General features: G+C 37.0%; 3 protein-coding genes across 4 annotated transcripts; 2 read left to right on the top strand and 1 right to left on the bottom strand.

Moving 5' to 3' along the window:
* The first annotated feature begins 1,438 nt into the window (after window positions 1–1,438).
* On the top strand, window positions 1,439–13,003 carry LOC146474437 (uncharacterized). The gene is made up of 6 exons (XM_085116951.1): window positions 1,439–1,725; window positions 2,570–2,654; window positions 3,517–3,570; window positions 4,914–5,070; window positions 6,757–6,989; window positions 12,892–13,003. Exons 2-6 carry the CDS (start codon window positions 2,582–2,584, stop codon window positions 12,927–12,929), a joined length of 555 nt encoding a protein of 184 aa, XP_084973077.1. The 5' UTR covers window positions 1,439–1,725; window positions 2,570–2,581; the 3' UTR covers window positions 12,930–13,003.
* Window positions 9,284–10,353, bottom strand: LOC146474438 (uncharacterized). The gene has a single exon (XM_085116950.1). It carries the CDS (start codon window positions 10,261–10,263, stop codon window positions 9,613–9,615), a length of 651 nt encoding a protein of 216 aa, XP_084973076.1. The 5' UTR covers window positions 10,264–10,353; the 3' UTR covers window positions 9,284–9,612.
* Window positions 13,004–15,434: 2,431 nt separating the features above from the next.
* LOC146474439 (uncharacterized) lies at window positions 15,435–21,390 on the top strand. 2 transcript variants are annotated; one of them, XM_085116953.1, is made up of 5 exons: window positions 15,435–15,552; window positions 16,635–16,700; window positions 18,379–18,547; window positions 19,243–19,466; window positions 21,200–21,390. In XM_085116953.1, exons 2-5 carry the CDS (start codon window positions 16,649–16,651, stop codon window positions 21,202–21,204), a joined length of 450 nt encoding a protein of 149 aa, XP_084973079.1. In that variant the 5' UTR covers window positions 15,435–15,552; window positions 16,635–16,648; the 3' UTR covers window positions 21,205–21,390. The 2 variants fall into 2 exon arrangements, with proteins under 2 accessions (XP_084973079.1, XP_084973078.1); XM_085116952.1 differs by having other exon boundaries at window positions 21,205–21,390.
* Window positions 21,391–21,436: the final 46 nt, after the last annotated feature.

Genomic DNA, 21,436 nt, shown 5'->3' on the forward strand with positions numbered 1-21,436 from the left:
AAAGAGCTAGTGTAAGTTATAACTAACGGAAAATGGTCTAAATGTCTTCCTGTGGTTTTGTTAAAAGCTAACTGTTAATTCAAGGACAATTTAACGAAAGCTTTCAGCAGATTGACCTGGAAAACAAAAATGTAGTGGCCAAGTTCACCGATAAAAGTCATAGCCGGTGTCGTGATCATTGCATGGGGAGATTTGCTTATTTTGTTGTAATGACAAAGAAAATAGTAATAATTACTCGCGATTAAAGATCTCGGCATGACTGTTTACTCGATTCAGCAAATGAAAACCGACCATTCAGTCCAATATATACGTTTTCGAGCTTTTTCTTCTTGAAAAAAGAAAACATTTAAAACTTCACTTGTCCTAAACCCGATTGATGAACAACTATTTGTAAAAGCGGCTAAAACCTGTTATCTCGTTTTAGACTTCTTAATTCAAATTAATATCTCTTTTATTTTTCCGGTCTTAGTCAATAAATAAAGGTATTCCCAATCGCCTTGTGTGTTTTAGTTCGTTATGTGCATTGTCTATTAGTCTGGTTATTGCTTGTTAGCACATGGTGGGCTTTTTTTTAAAGGCAATTTTATCAATCTCCACTGAAGTAATTATAAGGTGTTCGTTCTTTGTAATATCTCTTTAATCTTTCTGATCTTAATCAATGAACAGAGGTGTTCCCAATCGTCGTGCGTTTTTAGTTCATTGGGTAGTTTGTTTATAATTAAAAACTGGATCATTGTTTCTGATTCCAGGGATTTGATTGGCTTAGCGGCCATATGGTATATAAGCCATTATCATCACCCATGCCCTAGAAACAGCGATCATCAAATTGTCTTCTGGTTGTTTTTGCGCAAAGGGAAATCATCAAGATGAAGTAATATTTCTTGATTGTTTTTTTTTAATAAAACTGTTCTTCCACTCGCGCTTCTTGGGTGAAAGATCCGCCTCGTTGGCTATCTATCATCTCATATCCAACTCGCACTCGTCGAATAATTGTTTCTTACTCGTTTTATTGCTTGTTATCACATGCTGGGTCTTTTTAAGGCAAACATCATTCTCCTAGTAATCATACGTCCAATTATCACTAACGTGTTCGTTAAACATGCTAATTTAATTTAAGTTAAGATTCTAAAAGGGCTATTAAAACGAACCTAGTAACACGACTCCGGTCACGATTAAAAAAAAAATGTGATTGGCTTTTTTACCTTCTGAAGGCTTGCTCTTTCTGAGCGAAAGGGAGCTAATTCATGTAATGATTTTTCATATTTTAGATTCTTTAACGAATTTTTACACTTGTAAAACTTAGGGGCCGGTGATTCAAAAAACTCTCATAAGTTAATATGTGTCCTAATTTTTTTTTTATACCACAGGCTTTTGTTATCAAACAATACGCTAAGGAAAAATCTTATCAGCTTACAAAAGCCTTAAGACAGAAGGCTATAGCTAAATCTTTAAATTAGATTTTCCTCATTAGCTCTTAAGACAACAGAGGCGACTTTCATTTGTTTAAGTGTTTTAATAGCAGGCGCTAAAACAAACAGCAGAGCCAACAAGATATTATGGCCTAGGGTAGAGTGGCCAAGGGGTTTAATCTATTTGTCCGATTAAGAAATTCTGCTTCATAAACAGTCTCCTTCGTTGAGGAACTTCTTTCTCTTTTTAATCTTCTTAGTTCGTAACTGGCCGATTTTCATTCTAAATTTAGAGAGATTTCATGTTTCAGTCAAGGTAGGTACCGTAATATAAGTGATCTCACAAAATTGGTGAATTATTTTTTAATTAATGGCAAGCATTTATTCTATCGGGTAGAACTTTTTCTCTGACCCTCTTTCAGCTATTTTAAATGTCGCTCATTTTAGCCCTTTATCGTTTATATTTATGCATTAAGTAATATCATTAAAGTATGTTTAATGAAAAATAGCCCTAAGTTTTTTGCTCTGAAAGAGTGCAGGCTGATTAGCGAGACTATTTGCAGTAGCGATTTCCAACTTCGTTTACGGTTGGGGCTCGGAGCGAAGTAGAAAGAGCCTGCATGGAACCGAAATGTTGGTCTCGGGATTGAAAAAAGCTTGGCCCTCCGTTCTGAGGAATGTAGGACGCTCTTCTTAATGAGCCAACGTATTTCACCAAAAAATAAAACAGCTATAAAAGAAAAATAGAAAAGGCTTCAGAAAATTAAAAATTAATAAATCCTCTTTTGTATCAACATATGGCATAAATTGATTTTCCTTTGTTGTCTTAAATATCGAAAAGTTCAACACACAAAAAAGTCTATTTTAAATTGCTTCATTTCCAGGCTAAACTTTAGAATCACTTGGTTCCCACAGGTTATTGTTTTTAGCAATGAAAATTACAAATTTCATTCGCCAGTGGAAACATTTTGTCACACACTATAAATGTAATTGTCGTGAGAACAATGGGTATTCTTCGGGATGATAGGTCATACAGCTCGCATCAATAAAAAATAGTGTTTGTATAGCTGATAATTTTTATTTGCTCACATGATCCCCATTTATATTTTAAGTTAATGTGCATGGAAATAGGTTTTCACTATCAACATACGTTTTCCTAGTCAAGAGAAACTATGAATCTGTTGCTATCAAGCCAATGTCTTCTCCTTTTGACCGTGGCGGTGGTCCAGTCATGGACTTTGAAAGGTAAATCAAGTGCGTGTCTGTTCATAACTGATATTCTCAGTATTCTCCTGTATTCTAGCTTGTATTAATATTGATACATCTGCTTCCATACAAATTTATCCCTTGCCAGAACCGGGCGAAAAATTTTTACTAATTCCACATTTTAACGGCCTGATTTTATACTCGGCCTTCGCAACGTTTCGTTTTCCATCGCCATCGCTCTCGTGGTCAGGTTAGTCGGACGGTCGGGTAAAACCAAAAGGCCGAGAAAAGAAATATTTACAAATAAATAATTTCAAGTGAGCCTTGATTAAATCTTCCCTTGACTGCCATTTTGTAATGAGCCCCTGCCTCTCTAAAATATGTTCGGATAAGCCGTCAAAAGGGCTAATTTATATGTCATAGCATATTTAACTTGAAAGTGAATAGGCAAAAACTATTTTTAACTTAATTGAAAAAGTGGGTCTGTCAGACGACGGCCTCATAGTAATGTGGTATATTTTTCATAACTAATAAAAATAATTGTGTTTCAGCACTACCATTTCCCTTAGCGACTTCGCGGCCACCGAGGCTACGGCAATGAGAGTTGGAGGGTATATATAGAAGTTTATGTTCCAAACGTCTCGAAGTTCGTAAGAAAAACTCGGCTGCGCCTCGCTTTTCCACGTTTCGGTGTTTGGACATCGGATGAAACACTCTTCCTTTTATTTGATATATTTCTTAAAAAACGCTCGATTGCATGCCTCAGGCTCGCGGCTACCAAAGCTCACAATTGCCCCCCCCCCCCCCCCCCCCGTGGTGAAACTCGGGGCGGCTTAGCACCGCGCACACACAGTGAATGTTTCTTGCATCAGAAAATGACTAACACAACTATGAATATTAGATTTCAGGAATGAGGAGGACTTTAAACGGCTATACCGTTCGTTCTTGGAGGGAGGTCTGTATAAAGATGTAAATACTTAATTTTAACTGAACTCTAATCGAGCGGAATAGCATACGGTAGCACCCCCGCCAATAGTTCGAATTAGCGAAAGTTTGAGTTAGTGAGGTTGGTGCTGAATTTCAAATTCTCTGTTAATAACTAATAAAATATCGTGACCATTCTATTACAACTATGAAGCCGCTTGGGTGCAATACGTTTGTTTTGTAAGAGAAAAAAAAAAGGAAAAGGATAAAAACGTCACAGTTTTAGGTCTCAGTTGTTGTAATCCAATCACAGTTTAATAAAATCTAGAAAGCCAGTAAGCTTGCACTCATTTATCTGCAATCACACAATGGTCATCGCTGTTTTTGCCTTTTGCCCAGTAAAGCGCGTGCGTTTCAGAAATTAATCGCGGACGGAGGGTTATAAAATAAATAAACCACTTTTCGGCTTGCTGGTATATCGGATGACAATGCCCTCGACGTAAAGGGAGGGGTTCACATTTCAGCGCATATGCATGAATCTAAATGCTTTTTTCTCTTTCTTATCAACTTTATGGCCCATTCACATGTATCTCAGTATTCACATTCTATAATTAGTCCAAGCAAAATGACAGATGATCAAAATTCACAGAAAATGCTAGTGGATTGTACTCATATTGTCGATATTGAATTTAGCGTTGACACGTAGGATTTATTCCACGGTTGACGTGTTTACAGTTATTTGCATGCGAAATAACGCAATCATATGAAAAAATGACCACCTGAGTTACCTATTCCCTTCCAAATGGTTCGTAAACAACGAATTGAATTAAACAGGCTTGGGTCATAGCGAGCAAAGGCGAAAAAGTATTTTGATTCATGGACATGCGAAGAACCGTGAACCGCTCCCTTTAAAGTTGTCCTCAAAATTTCACAGTTGTCCTCGAAGCTTTGTTTCTCAGCCAAATGTTCATTTTTCGTACAATCTTTCAGCCTCTGGTATTATCCTTGAAAACACCAGCCGCCTGTGTTCCTTCTCTCCATTCCCCTGCAATAAAAACAACCTAAATTTGGTGCTACAATATCCAAGCGGGATACTTTTTCGCGCACATTATCTGTTCTGCGGATGCGAGCTGTTTTCTGAGTGTTAGAGCGAAGTTCGAGGAATAAAAAGATCAGTTTTAGCTGGGGGATACTGCGTCATGTGACTCGTTTTGACCAATGACAGACTAAATAAAATATTTGAACAATTATGTTCTGAAGAGCTGCGTAGCCTATTGAAAAAAATCCCAGCGCACGCTAGCATTGTATTGTTGTCTTTAAACTTCCTTCGTAATAAATTTCCACTAACATTTAGCTATTTTATTTTTGAGCTAGAAGAATTATCAGACAAGCCAGCTGACTGTGAGGTTACCTATGAGAAAGTTGGATGCTATAAAGATGAAATGAAAGACAGAGCTCTATCTGAAGAAATGTTTAGTATGAGGAAGGAAATAAATTGGAAAGCCGGGGAATGGGAAAAATTTCTTAAAAGGCAAGTGTTTTTCAGTCAGGTTACGCACTACAACCTCCAAGTATAGAAATAAAAGAGTAAGATAGCATCGACCCATTTATTTGCAGATCAGTTGCTGCTTTTGTCTATGAAATCATGAACTCTAGATATGAAAAGTTATAACAAGTGAAAATGGAAATACCTCTATAAATTGTTGTTGTTGTTGATATATCGAGGATGTCGAGAATAATGTCTAATTGACCAGACACAATTTTTGGTTCTTTTTTAGTTACTCACCGAAACCGGTAAAAATGCGAATTGCGTATTATTCCTTGAAGAACAAAAAGGGCATTTGATGGACATTGTCTTATGTGACACATGAAACGTGAAGTTCCCAAGTGCATAGGGTCATGAGCATCAGCATGGGGGTGCTGGAGTCTCAGCTATCAGTGACAGCTGAGCCATTTCTCAGCTGTCAGAATAAATGGGCACTATGGCGGGGATTTTGCTGTATTTTGATCAAAACTGCTCAAATATTTGACAAAGAACATGTTTTGTAACATGGAATTGCTTTTACAACAGCTAGAAAAGAATATTAAGGTTTTTCTCGTAGGAAGAATTTGGGCCAAAATCAATCTTTTAGCGACTTCTCTAAAATACACAGGAAGAACTTGAAATAATGGGCCAATTTTTTCAATTTGCAATCCACTTCCACCCTAGCTATCCGTAGCAAAACATAATTAAAAGGAGTTTCTGTGCACTAGTAGAGTTATTGTTAACAAAACTTTACCATTATTTTAACGATTCCATTCACAAATACGCTTTTTGGCTACTCATAGTAACACTAAAAATTGGTGACACTGCCCCTTTAAATTTCGGCCATTTCCCAGCTGACAATGCCGCATCTCAGTTAACGTTTACTTCTCACGTGCTTTTTGCGGTCATAAAAACATTCTTACATCATCGGTGTCCCTCTAATTAGCCAAACAGTGCTGAGTATCATCTGAAGATTTCCGCAAGTTATTTGCAAGTAAAATTCACACTATACTCAGGCAAACTTTTGACACCTCAGCTAACAGTTCTCAGCTATTGGTTAAAAAAATCCCTGCCATTTCTCAGCAAACAGTTAAAATTCAAACTATACTCAGCAAACTTTACACATCCCAGCTGACAGTTCACAGCTGTTGGTTAAAAAACTGCCATTCTCAGCTGACAGTTAAAATCTTGGCCATTTCTCAGCTAACAGCTAACCCCATGCAGACCGTCAGTATAGTGTATGGAATACACTCTGTTTTTTTTTATAAGAACCTTTTTTATAAGAACGTTGATCGAGGCTGAGATTAACCAAAATTTTAAGAACGTATTAAGAACATTCCGATTAAGAACGTTTTCATTTTGCTAATCTGTATATAAAATCAAGGTAACAAATGTAAATTAACCAAAATACTTAAGGGCATGTTTTGTATAACATTAACAATGGTGACACACATCCCGGTTTGTCATAATCACTTTGATAGGTTTCCTGGTCACTTCCGCATTGATTTACTGAAATACATGTAGTGTATCGGCATGTAATTTAAGAACATCTTAAGAACGTTTTCAGCATCAAATCGTAAAAATAATACAAGAACGTTCAGCCTCAGCTCCAAAATTAGACGTTCTTTAAAAGAAAAAACAGAGTTAAAGCCAAGTTTCCCTTCTCTAGATGATTTCCTTTTTTCCATTCAGGTTGGCCTGCCGCTGTGCCAAGGAAACCAGTGCTAAAGGACACAGTCACTTTGGACTACAGTTCTATGGAGAATGTTGGAGCGATGCTCAGGCAGCGGAGAGGTTTGATCGCTACGGGAAAGCACGTGCTTCTCGCTGCATTGGCTTTGATTTTAAGAAATGTGACGACAAAGATGGCAAGGAATGTGTTGGTGGTCCAAACAAAAACTACGTCTACAAGATTATGTCGGAAGGTAAAAGAAAAAAATGTTTCTATACAGTGCCACAAAATAGAGGCAGAACTATTAATCTGTATATTTAACAGAAAAAAAATTATTCTACGAGCGCGCCTTAAAAAATCACAAACTTGATAAGAGAGATGCTTGCGTCGTTAGATATGTTCATCTCATATCCAACAAGCATTAGAAACAACCAAGACTCCGAATATTGCTGCTTCTTGATGGCTCCGTTAAAGGGGAAGTATCACGAAAATTTGCTGTCATTTCAAAACCCAAAAATGTTTGACTGTCAGCAGAAACAACAAAATAATTGTCAAGTTTGTTACAAATTATCACCCCAGTGCAATAAAACTGTCGATTAGTCTCTGGCCAGAGACAGGGTAGGCCAGCTTGGATTGAAACTTGAAAAATATAAGGCTAATGTTTTTCAAGTTCTCGCATTTTTGTTTCCAAAATGCGCTAGAACAGATCACAAGTTGTTTCTTTCAAGAATTGAGTTGATTTCGTTCCTTTGGCAGGTGATTGAAGGTCTTATTTCATCATTTTTAACAAAAGATATCAAAACCCCATGATACTTCCCCTTTAAGAAAGAACGACCAACCTGAAGACGATTTGATTGTCGCTATTTCTCGGGCATAGCATAAATAGAGGATATTACATGACCGCGCGGAGATACGAAATTTCTCTTCGAGTGTTGAAAAATATTTCAACACGAGAATTGAAATTTCGTATCTCCAAGCGGTCATGTAATGTTCTGTTTATTATAGTGTGTGTGCGGATGACGTCACAAAATTACTGGCGGCCATGTTGGAGGACTTACGTAATCAAAATGGCGACTGAAACAACAGGGGTTGAGCCTCTGATGCTCTCAAATTATAGCGAAAATCTTGAAGGCAAGGGAAAATATAGGTATCTCGATAAAATTTCTGAGATTGGTATAGATCCGCTTCTCATCCCAGCTAAAACGTTGAGCGAGAAATGCCTTCCACCAGTTGAATCCATGGATTTAAAACTTACTTTCGTATCTTGTGCTCGATACTAAATTTATTCCAACGCACAATTTAAAGCTTACAGAAGCCTTCAAGCTTACAACCAGATGGTTAGTGGCTTCATTTCCAGTGTCCTTGGATGTATGATTAACAAGAGGTTTGTGGTGTTGGCCAAAGTAAGACATTCGCAGAGACTGAATGAACCACTAGTGCAATTGTGGATTATAACAAACGAATAAGGTACTGTGATGTCAGCACATTGTGCAGGGTGTATGGCTGGCCTGGGTGAGTGTTGCTCACATATAGCAAGTGTACTATTCTATCTTGAAGTTGTCACCAGACAAAACGGAAGGTTAGCGTGTACGCAGGTTAAGTGTGGCTGGATTTTGCCAAGTTATGTTGAAAAGGCTGATTACGCCAGAGTTAATGACATCAACTTTTCCTCAGCAAGAAAACTGAAGGCAGCCTGGAGAAGTCTTTAAACGATCTTAGTTTGTGCGGCAAGAATGATAACAGTGATCAATCCTCTTCAGGGATAAAAGAATCACCTACAGTACAGGGGTCAGTGCAGCAACCAACTAAGGATGAACTTGAACAGTTGTACAGTTCTCTCAATGAATGCAAAGTCAAACCTGTTTGTCTAAGTTTAGTAGAAACATATGCAGATGAATTTATTTCAAAACGAGAGGGATACCATCTATCCGAGATTTATTTGATGAGAAATACATAAACCTTAATTATACTGAGCTACTAGAACAGTGCTACAAAGTTGAAATAAGCCTCACAAATGAGCGAATAGAAATGATTGAGAAAGAAACCATAAACCAAGCAAAAAGCTGTGCTTTCTATCATCACAGGGCTGGACGAATTGGTGCATCTCAATAGCCCACTTTGAAAAAGAGTGATGGCCTGGGTCGAGAGTAACTGCCCAAGTGATTGTGGGATTGTTTGGGGGGACGATGGCTATTGTTATCGTCCCCCCAAACAATCCCACAATCGCTTAGGCAGCTACTCTCGACCCAGGCCATCACTCTTTTTCAAAGTGGGCTATGGCATGCAGCATGTCACACTGATCCTGCACAGCCATCACAATCTCTTATCAAAACAATTTGTTATCCCGACGTGTTTAACTTCCCTTCTGCAGCTACAAGGCATGGCTGCAAACATGAAGAGTTGGCAACAGTGGCAATCGCTGAATATGAAAAGCACTGATGAAGGCAAAACATAACAACTTTAAAGCAGTCAAGTGTGGTACATTCATAAACAAAGATTACCCATTTTTGCATGCCACTCCCGATTCATTTGTTCCTATGACTGTTGTGGCCTTGGGTTGGGTGAGGTTAAGTGTCCCTACTGCATTGATGCGAAAGAGTTTGACTCTTATGTCAAACGTGGCAATGTTTACAGTGATCTTGAGAGTTTTAAAATTTTCAACATGAATCTAAGTTTGTTGAAATTAGAAGATGTTTAAAATACCTTACAGCAATATTTCTGATATCTGATAAAATAAGGGACAATGTCAATCAGGACATTATAGCATTGCATTAATGTTATGACCCTAGAATTATGAGCATTATCAATTATTTTTTCAATAAGTGTACCAAATTGAAATGCAAAGCCATGTTTAGTTCACTTACAAAGAGTGAGTTTTAGTCAAATGGTATGATTGGAGGGCACAGATTCACTAATGCAGAACATACCCTGATGATTCTATCAATCAAAGGGGTTTCCTTCTCTTCTTTTTTCCTGCATGTGAGGTAATCTGTAGGTAATGTACTTTGCAAAATAGTGTATTTTTGTCTCAAAACTCCAATCACCCTTTCCACGTGTATTCGTACGTTTGCAATTTTTCTTGTCTTCTCCACATCGATTGGATCTAACTGACTTTTCCCTTTGGTAAAAGCAGGGATATTTAAGCTTGCCTGGTAGTACCATACGCTTTCATGGACAGTGAACCCTCTGTCTGCAAGAACTAAGTCTCTAGGCAACAAGTTTGTAAGGAAACCAGAGTTTTCAGTAACAAACTTATCTGATGCCCTACCACCCCATGCTTTACTGACAAATGAAATTGATCCTTGGGGGGTAATGCCAATGAGCACCTTAACGGTGTTGTGGTGCTTATAATTAGAAAATGTTTGTGCCCTTGCCAGCAAATTGGTAGGCCTGTCAATGAAAATCTCAAAACAGTCGATAATCACAGTTGTTTTTAGACCAAATGCATCTATGAAACATTTCGGCATGGTTTTCTGAAGGTCTTTGCGCTCAGGCCACACTATCAAAGGAGACAAGCGAATATCCATTACCTCGATCCATGAATTGAAGACTCTTGAAACAACAAATCGAGATACACCAAACCGATAGGCGAGATCCTGGTGAGGTACGTTTAGCCGTAATTTCATAACGACCATAATAAATTCTTGAAACTTGCTTAAGCGAGCACGGGAGAATTGCCTAGTTGCGTGAGGAGCAATAAAGGAAAATGTTTTTATCAAAATCTCGTATGAAGGCAATCCAGTGTAAAATTTGACCTTGTCATCATCATTACAAAAATACTCTTCAGCATAAACTTGTCCTGGCGCCCCCTGCCGACCAGCTAGACAGGCAGATTCGTCTGTATTTGTGGCAACATGTTTTAATTTTAACTCTCTCATATCAGCTGTAACATCTTCGATGTCATCAATTAACGCTTCAACTGGCTCGCTAGCCTCCTCCAGTTTCATAACTTTCACTTTTTCCTTTTCTTCTCTTTCGCCTTTACGTTTTCTGCGCTCCTTGATTCTGGCACTACGCTCCAGATTAGCTTGTGATTTTGCTGTTTCGTCGATTGATTTTTTCTCGTGACCAAGGTGCACAGTTGGGATCCAATCGGGATTGAATCTATCCCAAAGTTGGGCTGCTCTGCCACTGATAAAATGTTTCCCACAAACTCTGTCGTTTTCTAAAATCTTTTCTGTCAAGTTATCTCTGCTGATTGCCGCTAACCAAAGAGTACGTCTTTCTGATGACAATCTTTCCGTTTGTTCTCCTTGGTTTGTTAAAACTTTCGGAACACGGCAAAACGCTACATTCGGACACTTGTCGCTTTTGTTCCCACAACCAACAATTAAACAAAACGACGGCATTATATCAACAAGACCAATTCACACTCTAGTTTGATCGTTCGAAGGCTGCTTGCACTGAAACGCGCGTGGATCAAGGCAATTTTTCTCATAGAAACCATTTAAATTCGAATTAAAAAATTCAGGCAGACAAATTGTAGCGTGCAATCAATGAACCGAGACAAATCGCGCAGAGATACGCCGTGAGACTGGTAGATTTTACAATTTTTCTTCATGATTTCTTCACTCGTAGTCTGTCGAAAATGAAAATGATCCCAATTTATAAGAAACTGTTGCACTAAAACCAATTTTTATTAGTTTCACCGATTTTCAACACCGGGATCATGTTTTCAAATTTAAAAGTAATCGGGCCGACAAAACAAAGTGAGCGGAATAATCGGTTTTAGAAATTGAAAAAAAATAGGGCTCAAAAAATCGATATTATATAAAGGGGCTTTGTGGTTGAAATATACCTTAAATGCCAAAAGGGCACTGTAAATTAGCTACCTTTCCGATTTTAATTCACAAGGAAGGAAAGGAAAATGCGAGGTATATCTTGAAAGCACTTGCGATGCCCGCACTCTGAATGGTAAACACAGGGAAAACCCATCAAAGTGGTCCTCCAACATGGCGGACGGTAAATCAAGGGTCACGTGTCCGCACACACACTATATAAACACCAATGAACTACCAAGTCATTGCAAAAGGCGCGATTTATCATGTAACCATAGCAGCAGTGATCTTTTCACGTGTGAAGATATCATGTTTTCGCGCGAAAGCTCACCTGGTATTTCATTGGTGTATAATAAAATCATTCAATTTACCACACAATGTAATGGCCACCTCGGCTGACATTAAAAAATAGAAAATATGGTGCTGCGTAAGTACGGCTTGGTCAATTCATGATTTTACAGATAAAACTGCAAACGTTTTTCCTTAAAGGTTAAAAAACTAGATGAAGAAGTAATTGATATTAAGAGAGAGTTTCAGATTTTGGGATCTTGGTAAAGGACTGTAAATTGCTTAAGATTTGTGCGACAAAAATGAAATAATCATCTCATATCCAAAAAGCGCGAGTGGAATAATTGTTTTATTAAAAACAATCAAGAAATATTGCTAGATCTTGATGATTTCACTTTGCCAAAAAAAAAAAGAAAAAAAAAAAAAAAGCAACCAGAAGACAATTTTTTGGTCTCTATGTCTCGGTTATGGTATAATGGCTCATATACCATGGCCGCTAAGCCAATCAAATCCCTGAGACTGCTTCATACATTGATCCAGTTTTTAATAATGGCTCATATCCCTCATGGCCGTTAGGCCAATCAAAACTCTAGAATTGCATTATCTAACGATCCAGTTTTAAGCAGTGTGATATACATGGATTTCCTACGAATGTTTGGTTAAGATCGATTCCTAGGTGTCAGGTACCGTATTCCGTCTTTCTATGACGTCATTAATTGTTTATAAGCAGACTTTAGGGCTGACAGAGCGTATAATTTATTTCTTTTAGAAAAAGATAATGCTAGAGAAGGATATAAAAAGGTCCCAAAAACACTGTACATAAATTCAAGTAATAAATATAAATTAAGATGAAAATATTTGGAAAGCAAACTTCATACCGTGTTGTATTGGTCCGGTGTTAGTATCGCAAGAGCCAAGACTAAGTGTAGATTCTAAATTTCTGTATATTTATTTTTATCAGTTACATTTAAATAATTATAACTTTATGGCTGTTTCACATTAAATGCTTACTTTGCTTGTTTTTCTTGCTGTGTATAGCTGGTGGTGTCACGTGAGCTAACCCACCCTTGTTTTCGGTTTTGTCTCTAGAGGGTGGAAGTGCGAGTGGAATTGGATCGATTCCATGAAGAGACGGAAACTTTGGCTTTGAAAAGTACTTGATAAAGAAATCAAAGCTGAATAAAACTCATAAGTTGAACAATCTGCTGTTTCTTTTTATCTACCACAATAAAAAAAGAGGGATGGACATTGATCTGGTTATTGGGGATTGTTCGAAGTTCGTGCATCTAGGGGACTTTCGTTCCAAGTCTGAGAGGGTAGCAATTACCACGTCATTTTAACTGTCACTCAATTTTCCCTTTGTTTTTCTGTGCAATCCACTGCACCAAAAAAGATGGTGACTGGTACATTTACCCATAATTCTTAGCGTACGAACACCCTAAAAATGCTCATAAAAACACACAGAAAAGTTCTAAAAACTTCCAACGTAGCATTCACAATGTTGTTAATAGAGGGACGAATTTCGCAAAAATATGGCTTTCTTAGGTTCTTAGGAAGGTCTTAGGTTCGACTCCTGATAGGAGCACTCGGATTTTTTCTGAGTGTGCCTGTGTCATTTACTGATTAAATACAACATTCTCAATAGGGCTTTCTTATGTGCCTATTGGCTGTGTTATTTTCGCAAGGTATTGTGGTAAAATATACAGCCGCCATCTTAGATTTTCTGTCCTGGCGCGGTCAATGAACTAGAAACTCCATCAAAGAAGATGTGCTGCAACAATGTTTAGTCCTCTCAATTTAAGGAATTCAAGTATTTCGTCTCTTAATACCATTTTCAGACAATATAATTTCATTAAATGTAATTGTTTGTAACCCTTGAACCTGAAGAAGAAAGGTTGTGCTTTTCGAAATATTGCATTCTACGCTATATTTCCACAACTTGCTTTTGTTATCGCATTTGTTTGTCAATATTTTACCGATCGAAATCCTAACCACAGGTTGCTGTGCTTTTATTTTGTTATGGCATGAGCAGTGGGAAATATGGGGGCGGGGGAGAGGGGAGGGAAAGTCGAATACTCGAGCAGTGTCGTCTCGAGTAACTTCAGTATAGTTATCATCTTACCTTTCTATATTTTGTACTATATCTTTGATTTCCACTTTCTTTGGCATATGTTAGCGGTAACTTGTTGCCCGCGCCCGATGGTATTCTCTGAGGGTAGATCACGTGAAAAATTGAGCGCTTGCGTACACCAGTTGTAGTGTTTTGATGTGCTGAGGATCGCTTGCTGTTTTCGACACTTCGAATGTCCAGAAAATAGGCATTAAGGATGCCCAAAAATATGTAAGTTATAGCTTGGGCTAAACTATAGAATACAGGACCACTTTTTACCGTATACCAAACAAGCTAACTCGTTTGCTCTCTAGTTTATGTTTGAGACTGGCTCGTTTGTGCACTACCCAACACATAAAAGAACATATCGATTATCCCTCTTTATTTGGCTTGTCGACCGCTTTTTCTCTTTCATTAGCTCGCTATTTGTTTTGTTCTGTATTTGCGAACATTTGTATTTTTGCTCTCCAGCGTTCTCGAACTCGAACTCGTACCCGACCACCGAACCATCGAATGAGTAACAGTTCTCCAGCAAATATTCCCATTTTCGTCCAATTTTTCACTGTTTTTAAAAAGTTTCAGCTGATGACCCACCGCCATGTTGAGATTCTATTCAGTTGCAGTTCTACGCTGGGTGATTGTTGTCAGTTCGAATTCATTGTAACGGACTTGTTATTAGGTGAGACAGCGTGACTCACTTCCGTATTTGGAAGTTTTTAAAAAGATACGGGACCACAGATACGACGGAAAGATGATATTTTCATTCAAGTTGTGATAAAAGCCAGTTTTTTTTTGCTCACGATTACAGTGGTCGGCGGTCTTTACAGATACAGTTAGTCGCTAAAAGGCCATATTATCAGCCTTAAATTTTGTATTAATATTGTATGTGGAGCCAAGGTGTTAAAGGTGACCATGGTATTTCTCTTGTGACAGAAATTGACAGAACCGAATGTATTTAAGGCGTTTGCCTTCAGTTGGAAATTACTCTCCATAATAGAAATTACTAATTAAACGAAATCATTTCATTTGCCCCTTCCGGCAGAATGAAACGTCTCAGGCTATAAGTTTTTTATTCTTTCTTTTGGTCAACTTATAATTTATTTACTTCTCAAAAGGGTGTTATTGTCAATTCTTGGCTATTTCTTGACACAGCTGCGCGAAAGTATTATTTTATACCCTGTTTATTCTGGATAAGTCATCTGAACACCAAGATGTTATTTGACTACTTGAATTTCTTAACGAGTCAATTAGAAAACAATTTTAAAAGGTGCATTATTTCTCGCAACGAAAACAGGAAAAAATAAATTTAAAAAGGATATCTCCTTGTTATTTGCATTTTTCTTTAACAATATCTGCTCGTTTGCAGTTTTTCCCCAAAGGCATTTCACCCAATAAATAAAGTTTGTCGCTTAAAGGCGATATTGTTAAGTAAGGAAATATTAGAAGTCAAATAAGCGTCAATTTATTTCTGACAAGTTTTGCTATCCTTTGTTATGTAAATCTTTACTACCTTAGGCAGGATGTTAATTAACAACTGAATCACGACCTGAATAATATACGATCAGGAAATATCCCTTGAAGACTAATCCACATTTGTTTGAGGTTATATTCCTAGATCTAGGCTTCTGAGGGTTTTCCGAGTAAGTATGCATAAGGAACACAAACTTTATTTAAAACGAGGGTTAGCTTTGCATATTTTAAATTTGTATTTTTGTATTTTTTATTTACTCCACATGATCATATTACATCAGGTTACAGTACGCAAGGAAGGAGTGGAGAAGGGCATTATATAGTTAGCTTTAAAATTTAAATGATTCGATTCTGCAGCATGCATTTGGTAATTCTCTGCCCATTACATTATTACCCGTGAACATGCCTGCTAAGAATGAGCTGTTTTACCCCTTAAATTTTGATCCAATCGCTGGAAATATGAAAAAGCAATTCTGTTTTATATCCAGGAATAAATGCGATGGGCGTCGCTTGGTTGTTGTAAAATTTAACATAGATGTTAATAATGGCAACATAGAAGTTTGTGTTCAGACAAAAAGGATAATACAGAAAGCCATGCTGTTAACCATATTCCTATATTCATTTTTAAATCAGTTTTGGTGTTATTTATAGTGGTAATCGAACTGAGTGCAATTTGGTCTGAAATCATACGCGTGATTTCAAAATCGAACGATCGCGCAGCGTGAGTTTGATTTGAAATCACAAGTTACCACTTTATTACACCTATTTTGAAATCACAGAGTATCATTGTCAATATTAATATTTATTTTTGTTACTTCATGTCCATTTTGATAGGGCTAAAGAAAGGATGCAATTTACAGCAAAAATGGTGCAATTTGGGAATAAATCGCACTGTTGAGAGCCAATCAGATTGCAAGGATCACCAGTGATTTCAAAATGGGTGTAATAAACAAACAAAGATTGTAAGAAAGAATAGGGGGTTTTGAGTGTTACTCTTAGTTACGTTAAGCCCGTGATAATATCCTCGGGGCCCGCAAATCCGATCGCGAAATTCGTGAACGTCCTCTTTAAGAAAGGATACTTCAATTCAGCTTCGAAAGAGCGCCAAAAATTACAACTCTGATAAATAAATGGACCCAATATTTATTGCGACTTTTTCCTGTAAATAAATATGCTCCAGGATGCATGGTATGTACTATAATATTAACACGTCCAACGTATAGTTTACATATTTCTTTCTTTTTTTTTTCAGGTTTTCCAGTCATTATGCACCTCGTCTTCTTCTCAGTAATGCTATTTTGTTCATCCGTCATCTCAGGTACTCATTCCTCTTCCGGTTTATTCAGATGCCAGTTTAGCCACACTCCTAGGAGATAATGAAAGTTTGTCAAGCTCGGAACTTGCACGGCGGATAATTTTGGCAATTAATAATAATAATAATAATAATAATAATAATAATAATAATAATAATAATAATAATAATAATAACAATAACAATAACAATAACAATAACAATAACAATAACAATAACAATAACAATAACGATAACGATAACGATAACGATAACGATAACGATAACGATAACGATAACGATAACAATAACAATAACAATAACAACAAAAACAATAACAATAATAACAATAACAATAATAATAATAATAATAATAATAATAATAATAATAATAATAATAATGACTATCGCCTAAACGCTGGCCAAGCAAGTGTCTGTGAATTGAATCTTTTGGAATTGGAACTTTTAACTTGTAAATAGTTTGGAATATGTTGATAAAGATGTTGTTTTTTTTTATTATTTTTATTATTGTTATTATGACATTTCGTTTTTCTTTAAAAAATCTGTGCTTGAGAATTAGTCTCGAAATCGAAATGAATTGTAAATAGGTTTTAATTTGCTTGTTATATGTTAATAAAGATATTATTTTTTATAATAATGATAATAATAATAATAATAATAATAAGAATAAGAATAAGAATAAGAATAAGAATAAGAATAAAAGTAATAACAATAATAATAATAATAATAATAATAATAATAATAATAATAATAATAATAATAATAATAATAATAATAATAATAATAACCATCATGTGCAGTGCCCAAACCAGTCTATGAGTCATCTGAGGCATTAGCGTTTTGGGATGTTCCAGTTTATGCTGAACATACCATCGTCAAGGCTAACAGAGTGGACGCTCGATTTGTGGACCACAAGAATAAAAAGGTGTGGGCTGTGGAGATGTCCTGTCCGTGGATGGAGCATCGGGAAAAAAAGTCCGAGGAGAAGACGGTCAAGTACGGGCCACTGCGATTCGAGCTGAAGAAGCAGTACCCTGGCTATGACGTTGAACAATGTAACATCATCATTGACGTGCTTGGGGGATGGTCAAAGGGATGTAGACCTGACAATGAGGAAGCTCTTTGGCAGAAGGGGTTATGACGTATTGAGAAGGATGCAGAAGGCTACCATCTCGAGTTCTCTCAACATAGTGAGAACTTTCAAAGCTACGGTCAATTGACTTTCCTTTAGGGAATAGCGTAGAAGCTCCATATAGTTTTTGTGTCGGAGAACTTTAATATTTTATGAGATTTTTACATTTTATCGCTATTTTTTTTTAACTTAGCAGTTTTCTTTTTATAGTTCCTTAACATCGCATAGGTTACGCTGTGCGCCCTGTGTGGTTCCATTTTAGCATACATAAGTTTTTTAACTGCACATAATAATAATAATAATAATAATAATAATAATAATAATAATAATAATAATAATAATAATAATAATAATAATAATAATTAATGCTTGGAAGCTCGTGTTTGTCTTTTTATTGCGCCGAAGGAACACTTTAAGCGAAGAGCCTCCTCAGAACTACTTCTTTTTAGCTGTAAAAAAAAGTCAGCACCGCTGCGAAGTAATACTTATACAATTCATATTACATTTGTTACTTACTCATTTACATTATTTTTGCACCTCCCTTTCATACAGTATTTGGTCAACACTCCACATGCGAACGATCGTTCTATAAGCTCGGATGTTATCAGGACAGCCGGTGGATAAGAGCCATGTCTCAACTTCTCATCACTGATCGAGATCCCAGATCACCAAAGTATGGAGTACCAGTCGATTGGCACAACTGGGAAGATTATCTGCACGGGTTTGTAAATAAATAAATAAATAAATAAACAAAAAAAATTACGGGACTTTGGGCGTGATGCTCAACGAGTTTGCCTATAAATTCTGAAGGTCTCTGAAGAGCCCCTTGGCCGAGACGAAACGCCGCGTTAGACTAGCCACGAACATTTCAAAAGTATTTGACAATTTTTCAATTCTTTATTGTATAAATAAATAAACAAATAAACAAACAAACAAATAAATAAATAAATAAATAAATAAATAAATAAATAAATAAGTTAGGATGCAGCCTATAAACCGCTACCGTTGCACACGAGTCAGGCGTGGAGGGGTTGATACCGCACCTGGCGGTGTTAGAACGTCAACCATCATGCCTTAGGTCTTTGTTGCCGGTTAAAAATAAGAATAAGAAATGTTTGTTTTACAGTTGGCCTATGTCACATAATGTGGTTTTCCTAATGTGAAAAGATTTTTCCATTACGGACCTGTGATGTCCTCCATGGCCACTAGGGAAAGTCCCTGTGTGATTATGAGTAAACACATGAATGTCCTAATGACTGAGGAACTGCTTTCATATAAATAGTATTTTGAACTATCCACAGATGACAAATGTGTGGAACATATGGTGATTCTATTGAAAGACCATTTTTTGACAATCTTATACTATATTCAATCTAGCTGTCCATTACTGACCAGATATTGAATGATATCACTCAGGCTTGCTTGTCGTTGTGCCAAAGCTGCCTCTTCTCGTGGATACACGATGTTTGGGCTGCAGAACTATGGAGAATGTTGGTCAGGATCAGACGCCTGTGATCAGTATTCCAGGCACGGTGATTGTCAGCTGTGCATTGGTCAAAACTACACCATGTGCAACATAAATGACGACAACGAGTGCATCGGGAAGGGTGACGCTAATTTCGTGTATCTGTTACTGGAAGGTTAGTATTGTACCACTTTTTCCTTCTCTCCTCTTCACGGGTACTGATTACGAACTCACAATATGACCAGCTTCCAGGTGGCTTGATAGCTCTGTTGGTAGAGCTCTGCACTGGCATCGCAGCGGTCATGGGTTCGAATCCTGTTCAAGCCTGAATTTTTTTCAGTTTTCAGGCTTTCTTTTAGTAGTTAAAGGGAGGGGTTTACGGTTCTGCGCATGTCCATGAATCAAAATACTTTTTCGCCTTTGCTCGCTATGACCCAAGCCTGTTTAATTTAATTCGTTGTTTATGAACCATTTGGAAGGGAATAGGTAACTCGGGTGGTAATTTTTTCGAGTGATTGCGTTATTTCGCATGCAAGAAACTGTAAACCCACCAACCGTTGAATAAATCCTACGGGTCAATGCTAAACTAATATTCAATATCGACAATATGAGTACAATCCCCTTGCATTTTCTGTGATTTTTGGTCATCAGTCATTTTGCTTGGACTAATTATAGATATGTGATTACTGAAGTACATGTCAGTGTGATTTTTAACGCCATAAAGTTGATAAGAAAGAGAAAAAAGCATTTAGATTCATGCACATGCGCTGCAATGTGAACCCCTCCCCTTAACTTGCGTAATTGACTGCGAGGGTCTGTCTATTTCATTTACACTTCCTCTGCAAAACTGCTTAATAAATAAAAAGTAGTCCAGACACCGTGATTAACACTACGACAAACAATGAAAAATAGTGAGCGGACAAGTTAGACAAGCCAAGTCAAATTTGGTCTTATACATTTTTCGTTGAATTGATTTGTAAGAATAATGCTGAGCTGTGTTAAATTGTCTTACGAACAGATGTTTCTAAGGAACCGATATAGGAACCTCTGCCAAGTTGTAGGGTGAGATTATTATAAACTGAACAGTATTGACTCTAAGTTCAAACTTGGCAGCAGCTCAAACAACGATATACTAAGACATCAAATCTTGTTCGTTTGCTCGTAACATGTCAGTAGTCGCTGACAGAATTTGATGGCCCTATTGCAAATTATGCCGGTTTGAGCATGCATACATATGAACTTTGAAGGAGTTTGCAGGTGAAGAAAATATATAACACTTTCTTTAACTTAGTTGTACTCGGTGTCACTGAACACGGCTGAGTATTCTGTTCTGAAAAGTGGAGCCCCCAAAAATAAAGATGGCCAATTTCGGCACTTTAAACGAGAAGTGTTCATAGATCTAGTAAATGTATTTTAGGAGCCAAATTGTGAAAAACGTGGTTTGAAAAAAAAAAATGTTAATGCATTCCTTTTTTTTGGGTGGGGGGGGGGGGGGGGGAGGGGGATATTGGATTAAAGTTGCAATTTTCCAGCTCTTAGCTATCACTTGTTTGTTTTGCGTTCAAGCACGTTTTCTTTACTCAGAAAAACATGTCTGGTATAAGCGGAATTGAACCTTCAATAGCCAGGAGTTAAATAATTGGCAACTAGACAGTAAAAATCATATGATTTGGCATCACGGAATGCTTCTTGAGAATAATAAAAGCTGTGTTTTATTTTGAATAATTGTTGAAATCAAGTAAAAACAAACAAACAAACAAACAAACAAACAAACAAAACAACAACAACAACAACAACAACAAAACAAACAACAACAACCACATTGATTTTTTGACTTAAGTTCTCCTTTTCACTTAGGATTTTTCATTGTCATACTTTTACTAATAGTTTGCTCGTCTTTAATTTCAGAGTAGACGAACAAACCAAGAAGTCGTAAAAAAACAGCAGTAACTTTATTCCACACCACGTAGAGCCCACGTAATCAATGCATTTAGGCTAGGGATTTACAGCCATAGAGAAAGTGGAGGCAGAAGTTAATACTCATGTATATGTAATGGTTTTGAAACGTCGAAGAAGCGGAATAAAATCATACACTTGTTTTTTGTTTCCGACTTCTTTTTGCATACCGTTCTAAGATTTATTCAT

The sequence above is a fragment of the Pavona decussata genome, unplaced genomic scaffold, assembly GCF_977016875.1.
Source record: "Pavona decussata unplaced genomic scaffold, jaPavDecu1.1 SCAFFOLD_89, whole genome shotgun sequence".
Taxonomy (NCBI): Eukaryota; Metazoa; Cnidaria; class Anthozoa; order Scleractinia; family Agariciidae; genus Pavona; species Pavona decussata.

What these genes read in the sequence shown, in the direction of transcription:
- LOC146474437 (XM_085116951.1), top strand. Translation starts at nt 2,582, where the DNA reads ATGAATCTGTTGCTATCAAGCCAATGTCTTCTCCTTTTGACCGTGGCG. An exon ending in CCGTTCGTTCTTGGAGGGAG is followed by an intron (nt 3,571 to 4,913) that starts GTCTGTATAAAG and finishes TTTTTGAGCTAG; the next exon opens with AAGAATTATCAGACAAGCCA. An exon ending in TGGGAAAAATTTCTTAAAAG is followed by an intron (nt 5,071 to 6,756) that starts GCAAGTGTTTTT and finishes TTTTCCATTCAG; the next exon opens with GTTGGCCTGCCGCTGTGCCA.
- LOC146474438 (XM_085116950.1), bottom strand. Translation starts at nt 10,263, where the DNA reads ATGGATATTCGCTTGTCTCCTTTGATAGTGTGGCCTGAGCGCAAAGAC.
- LOC146474439 (XM_085116952.1), top strand. Translation starts at nt 16,649, where the DNA reads ATGCACCTCGTCTTCTTCTCAGTAATGCTATTTTGTTCATCCGTCATC. An exon ending in TGGGAAGATTATCTGCACGG is followed by an intron (nt 18,548 to 19,242) that starts GTTTGTAAATAA and finishes GATATCACTCAG; the next exon opens with GCTTGCTTGTCGTTGTGCCA. An exon ending in CGTGTATCTGTTACTGGAAG is followed by an intron (nt 19,467 to 21,204) that starts GTTAGTATTGTA and finishes ATTTCAGAGTAG; the next exon opens with ACGAACAAACCAAGAAGTCG.